General features: G+C 44.1%; 1 protein-coding gene across 1 annotated transcript in view; it reads left to right on the top strand.

Annotated features, from left to right (window-relative positions):
- The window catches only part of PARVA (parvin alpha), a 176,280-nt gene that overhangs the window by 125,782 nt on the left and 44,498 nt on the right, over window positions 1-6,000 (top strand). The window contains exon 6 of the mRNA XM_024757131.1: window positions 2,703-2,843. Within this exon, the coding sequence (XP_024612899.1) occupies window positions 2,703-2,843 (141 nt within the window). The remainder of the gene's footprint in view (window positions 1-2,702; window positions 2,844-6,000) is intronic.

Raw genomic sequence — 6,000 nt, 5'->3', positions numbered from 1 at the left:
TCTTCTCTTGTGTTTCCCACTTAGAGAAGTTCTTTTAGCATTTGTTTTAGATCTGGTTTGGTGGTGCTGAATTCTTTTAGCTTTTGCTTGTCTGTAAAGCTTTTGATTTCTCTTTTGAATCTGAATTAGATCCTTGCCGGGGAGAGTAATCTTCCCTTTCATCACTTTAAATATATCGTGGCTCTCCGTTCTGGCTTTTAGAATTTCTGCTAAGAAATCAGCTGTGAACCTTATGGGAGTTCCCTTCTATGTTATTTGTCATTTTTCCCTTGTTGCTTGTAATAACTTGTCTTTAATTTTTGCCAGTTTGATTACTATTTGTCTCGGCTTGTTTCTCCTTGGGTTTATCCTGGCTGGTTCTCTGCGCTTCCTGGACTTGAGTGGCTATTTCCTTTCCCATGTTAGGGAAATTTTCGACTATAATCTCTTCAAATATTTTCTTGGGTCCTTTCTCTCTCTCTTCTCCTTCTGACACCCCTATAATGTGAATGTTGGTGCATTTAATGTTGTCCCAGAGGTCTCTTAGACTGTCCTTATTCCTTTTCACTCTTTTTCTTTATTCTTTTCCATGGCATTGAATTCCACCATTCTGTCTTCCAGGTCACTTGTCCATTCTTCTGCCTCAGTTATTCTGCTATTGATTCCTTCTAGTGTATTTTTCATTTCAGTTATTGTATTGTTCATCTCTGTTTGTTTGTTCTTTAATTTTTCTAGGTGTTTGTTCTTTAATTCTTCCAGGTCTTTGTTGTACATTTTTTGCATCTTCTCGATCTTTGCCTCCATTCTTTTTCCAAGGTCCTGGATCATCTTCACTATCATTATTCTGAATTCTTTTTTTGAAAGGTTGCCTATCGCCCCTTCATTTAGTTGTTTTTATGGGGTTTTATCTTGTCCTTCATCTGGTACATAGTCCTCTGCCTTTTCATTTTGTCTGTCTTTCTGTGAATGTGGATTTTGTTCCACAGGCTACAGGATTGTAGTTCTTCTTGCTTCTGCTGTGTGCCCTCTTCTCATGAGGCTATCTAAGAGGCTTGTGCAAGCTTCCTGATGGAAGGGACTGGTGGTGGGTAGAACTGGGTGTTCCTCTGGTGGGCAGAGCTCAGTAAAACTTTAATCTGATTTTCTGCTGATGGGTGGGGCTGAGTCCCCTCCCTGTTGGTTGTTTGGCCTGAGGCGACCCAGCACTGGAGCCTGTAGGCTCTTCGGTGGGGCTAATGCCAAGGAGTACTTCCCAGAACTTCTGCTGCCAGTGTCCTTGTCCCCATGGTGAGCCACAGCCACCCCCCCACCTCTGCAGGAGACCCTCCAACACTAGCAGGTAGATGTGGTTCAGTCTCCTATGGGGTCACTGCTCCTTCCCCTGGGTCCTGATGCACACACTACTTTGTGTGTGCCCTCCAAGAGTGGAGTCTCTGTTTCCCCCAGTCTTGTTGAAGTCCTAAAGTCAAATCCCACTAGCCTTCAAAGTCTGATTCTCTGGGGATGCCTCTTCCCGTTGCCGGACCCCCAGGTTGGGAAGCCTGATGTTGGGCTCAGAACCTTCCCTCCAGTGGGTGGACTTCTGTGGTATAAGTGTTCTCCAGTCTGTGAGTCACCCGCCCAGCAGTTATGGGATTTGATTTTATTGTGATTGCACCCCTCCTACCGTCTCATTGTGGCTTCTCCTTTGTCTTTGGATGTGGGGTATTTTTTTGGTGAGGTCCAGTGTCTTCCTGTCAATGACTGTTCAGCAGCTAGTTATGATTGCAGTGCTCTCTCAAGAAGGAGTGAGTGCACGTCCTTCCTCTCTGCCATCTTGAACCAATCCAGAACCATTGATTTTAAAACATACCAGTATAAGTACCACTCACAGAGAAAAAAGTACTTCAATTAAACTATTACCCAATGCTTTCTTATTGCTTAGAATTTTTATGTTCTACTTTTTGAAATTGCTCTTGTAGGTTCTTTTTTAATTTATTTTATTGAAGTATAGTTGATTTACAATGTTGTGTTAATTTCTGCTGTACAGCATCTTGTAGGCTTTTTGAGACATGGAAGTGACCACACTATGAAGAGCTATGACCAGGTTCACACACATGGAAGCAGTGATAACTCTTATACCTTCCACCTGGCTGTTGGTAGTTGTAGGATGCCATCAATTTTAAGACACAGCCTGATTTCAGGGATGTTAAAATGTGAAGTGTGTACATTAGAATTAGTGAAGTAGGACACGTCAAATTAGTTACCTTCCAGGTGGGTTTAAAAGGAAAGAACGTTCTTAAGACATAAATATGATTCAACAGGACACATATTGTACTACAGGAGTGTTCAAAACACCTTGGATAAGGACTTGGCCGCTGCCCAGGCAAGCACGAAGGCTTTCCAGTCAGGGTACAGGAATGTCTTTGGAGAAGAAGACAGAGGTGAAAAGAAGAGGGAAAACCTCAGAATGAGGAAAAAGAGCTCAAATATGACAAGCTGGGTTAAATGCCCTCCTTCTATGATCCTGGGATCTTATAATTTGGGGCTTCAAGACACAATCACAAGGTTTTCACAATACATACTGGCACCACCAGTGCCACCACCAGACGAGGAGGGGAGAGCAGCGTCCCTCACCTACTAGGTGCTCAGTATGGTGAGTGAGTGAGTGAATGTGTGAGTGCGTGGGTTAGGTCTGTCTGTGGCAAAGGTAACAGCTGTTCTCTTTTCCCTTGTCACCCTAGAGAAACTTGAGAGTGAGAAGCTGAACGTCGCTGAGGTCACCCAGTCAGAGATTGCCCAGAAGCAAAAGCTGCAGACTGTCCTGGAGAAGATCAATGAAACCCTGAAACTTCCTCCCAGGAGCATCAAGTGGAATGTAGACAGTGAGTTTTGCAAAGGAAGATAGGACTGTTACATGACACCTGTGGTTCCTACCGTGGAGTTTCCCCAGGAAGCTGCATCAATAAGCTGGGAGGCCCCGGATGGGTGCAAACTCATTTATCTCTGAGCGAGATATGCCTTTCCTTAGAAAGGAAGCTCATCATCCACATCTAAGGAAAGCTGAGAAAAACAGCAAAATGTCAAAATCTAGTGAGCCTTTTCTGTAAAAGGCTCTCTGTAGGAACCTCATGTGAGATTGGTGGAGAAGGAAGCTCCTACTCATTGAGCTACTTCTGAGTCTCAGCACAACCTTTTGAAAAAGCTCCTGTCTCCAGCTTGTTGAAGCTCTGGGAAGTGGAGATGCCCAGTTCAGGCAGCTGAGAAGCAGGGAGCAAAGACTTGGGTCTGTTCCAGTGCCCACGCCCTTCCTCTCACCCCCTTACTGCCCAGAGGGAGCAAAGATATGGCTAAGAGCATAGGCAATGGAATAGGATTTTAAAATTCAGGTTTTCGTGCTAGTATAGCTCAAGGATCTCAGAAAGTATAAACCGTTCATTCTTTTGCTGCCTCAAGGGCCTGGCTAATATGGACTTAATTGAGTCCATATCAGAGTCAACATGGAATCAGCAGATTTGGATGAATCCAGTAGCAACAACCTGTTTCCCATCGGGAGCCCAAAGTTGTTTTGTTCCTTGTAATAGAAAAAAGTATGAATTTAGATTAATGAAATGACTGAGATTGTGTTTCCTGCCTTTAAGCATTAAGGGGTTGAGTATTATATCTTATTGCATCTGATGTATACAGCTTAAAATGGACATCTTCCCCCACCACCACCACCAAAAACAAAACAAAAAAAAACACCTTTCAGACTTGGGAAAGAAAAGGGAATCTTCAGCTTTCCAAGTTAGAGATCCAGCAGCTGCCAATGGCAATCTCTTCAGCAGGTTCCTAACACCTGCCGTTGGAGGCGAGATGCCAAGCACCTCCTTCAGCACAATGACACCTTTGCTTGCACAGCGTGAAAAGCTGCCTCTAGCAGCACGCTGGGAACAGGGCATCCTCTGTGGAGCAGAGGAGACACCTGAGGGCAGGAGGAGGGGAGGCCACGGCTCTGGGCCCTAGATGCTGCCCCGTGTCCCAGGAATGCTAATAGTGTTCAGCGGGGGAGGGGAAAAGGGGCTGATCACTAGTTGGGGAAATGTATCTGCATTCTGGAAGTCCATAATAGTAATAAGCATTAAAGTCCTCTGATGGTGACCTCTGCTTAATTTTGTTTGATCCTGTTTCCCACTCCCTTGAGTATGGACCATCTCTATATACCACTCCAAAACAAAACCCCTTTTATCTTTCTTTTTTTTAATTGAAGTATAGTTGATTTACCATCTAATGTTGTGTTAATTTCTGCTGTACAGCAAAGTGACTCAGTTATACATATATACACATTCTTTTAAAAATTCTTTTCCATTATGGTTTATCACAGGATATTGAATATAGTTCCCTGTGCTATACAGTAAGACCTTGTTGTTTCAAAACACCTTTTCATTTATCATGGAACCCAATTTGGAAAATAGGAAGAACGGAATTGTTTTGTTTTCTTTGTTTTTAGACAACAGAAATTTATTTGCTCAGAGTCCTGGAAGCCACAAGTCTGAGATGAAGGTGTTGGTGGGTTGGTTCCTTCTGAGGGCTGCAAGGGAAGGATCTGTTACAGGCCTCTCTCCTTAGGTCTCAGAGGGCTAATTTCTTGCTGTATTTCTTCACATCATCTTCCTTCTATATATGTCTCTGTGTCCAAATTTTCCCTTTTTTATAAGACACTTGTCATATTGGATTAGGGGCTCACCCTACTCCAATATGACCTCATCTTAACTAATCACGTCTGCAATGATTTTACAAATAAGGTCACATTCAGAGGGACTGGAGGTTAGGACTTCAACGTATGAATTTGAGGCTGGGGGTCACATATCAACCCATAACATCTGATTGGTCTCCCACTTACCTCTCCAGCCACACATATACTTCATACTTTCTCAGCCTCTCTTCGTCATCCATACACTGGCCTCATTTAAATGGGCCACAATATTCCCACCTTTCTAGAACCATTTCTGAAAGATATTTCCTTGATCTGAAACATTCTTCATCCCATCTTCCCCACCCCCAAACCATTTTGCCTGCCTTAAGAATGGAGTTTTTTGGGCTTCCCTGGTGGCGCAGTGGTTGAGAGTCCGCCTGCCGATGCAGGGGACACGGGTTCGTGCCCCGGTCCGGGAAGATCCCACATGCCGCGGAGCGGCTAGGCCCGTGAGCCATGGCCGCTGAGCCTGCGCGTCCGGAGCCTGTGCTCCGCAACGGGAGAGGCCACAACAGTAAGAGGCCTGCATACTGCAAAAAAAAAAAAAAGAATGGAGTTTTTTAAAGCCACTTCAGAACCATTGTCTTCAGTGGCTTTGAATGATTTGTTTTGGGTTTGCATTCACTTTCATTTCTTATGGGGAAATGTGTAGGAGTAAAATAATCACCTGTATTACCACTTTCATCTGGCTGTTTTCGTTTTTTGGCATTACCGTCCACATCAATGCATATTTTTTCATATTTTTACTTGATGAAGGTATATACAAACTCACTTTGTCTTAAGGTTACATCATACACATCTTCTATATTCACATGTAGTCTTTGTAGTTATATATATTTTTTTTTTCTTTTTTTGCGGTACGTGGGCCTCTCACTGTTGTGGCCTCTCCCGTTGCGGAGCACAGGCTCTGGACGCGCAGGCTCAGTGGCCATGGCTCACGGGCCCAGCCGCTCCGCGGCATGTGGGATCTTCCCGGACTGGGGCATGAACCCGTGTCCCCTGCATCGGCAGGCGGACTCTCAACCACTGCGCCACCAGGGAAGCCCTGTAGTTATAATTTTTGATAGCTGCTCTATTTCCTGGGGTAGATATTCCATAGTTAACTTAAACCCTATGCTGACATAGATCCTTTTAGGATGTTTTTCAGCTTATTGCTAATATCAGACAGGGCCGAGTTAAATGTTATGTTGTGACTCTTTTTGCTTCTCTTGAATTACTCGTCAGATAGATTTTTAGAACTGAGAGGAATTACTAGGTCAGAGGGAATAATTATCTCAGTGGCCAGCTCCCCGCGATGTCTCAGGGCT

Source organism: Neophocaena asiaeorientalis, unplaced genomic scaffold (assembly GCF_003031525.2).
Source record: "Neophocaena asiaeorientalis asiaeorientalis breed wild unplaced genomic scaffold, Neophocaena_asiaeorientalis_V1.1 scaffold504, whole genome shotgun sequence".
Taxonomy (NCBI): Eukaryota; Metazoa; Chordata; class Mammalia; order Artiodactyla; family Phocoenidae; genus Neophocaena; species Neophocaena asiaeorientalis.
The sequence above is the reverse complement of the archived record's forward strand: the minus strand, read 5'-3'. Positions and strand labels throughout refer to the sequence as shown.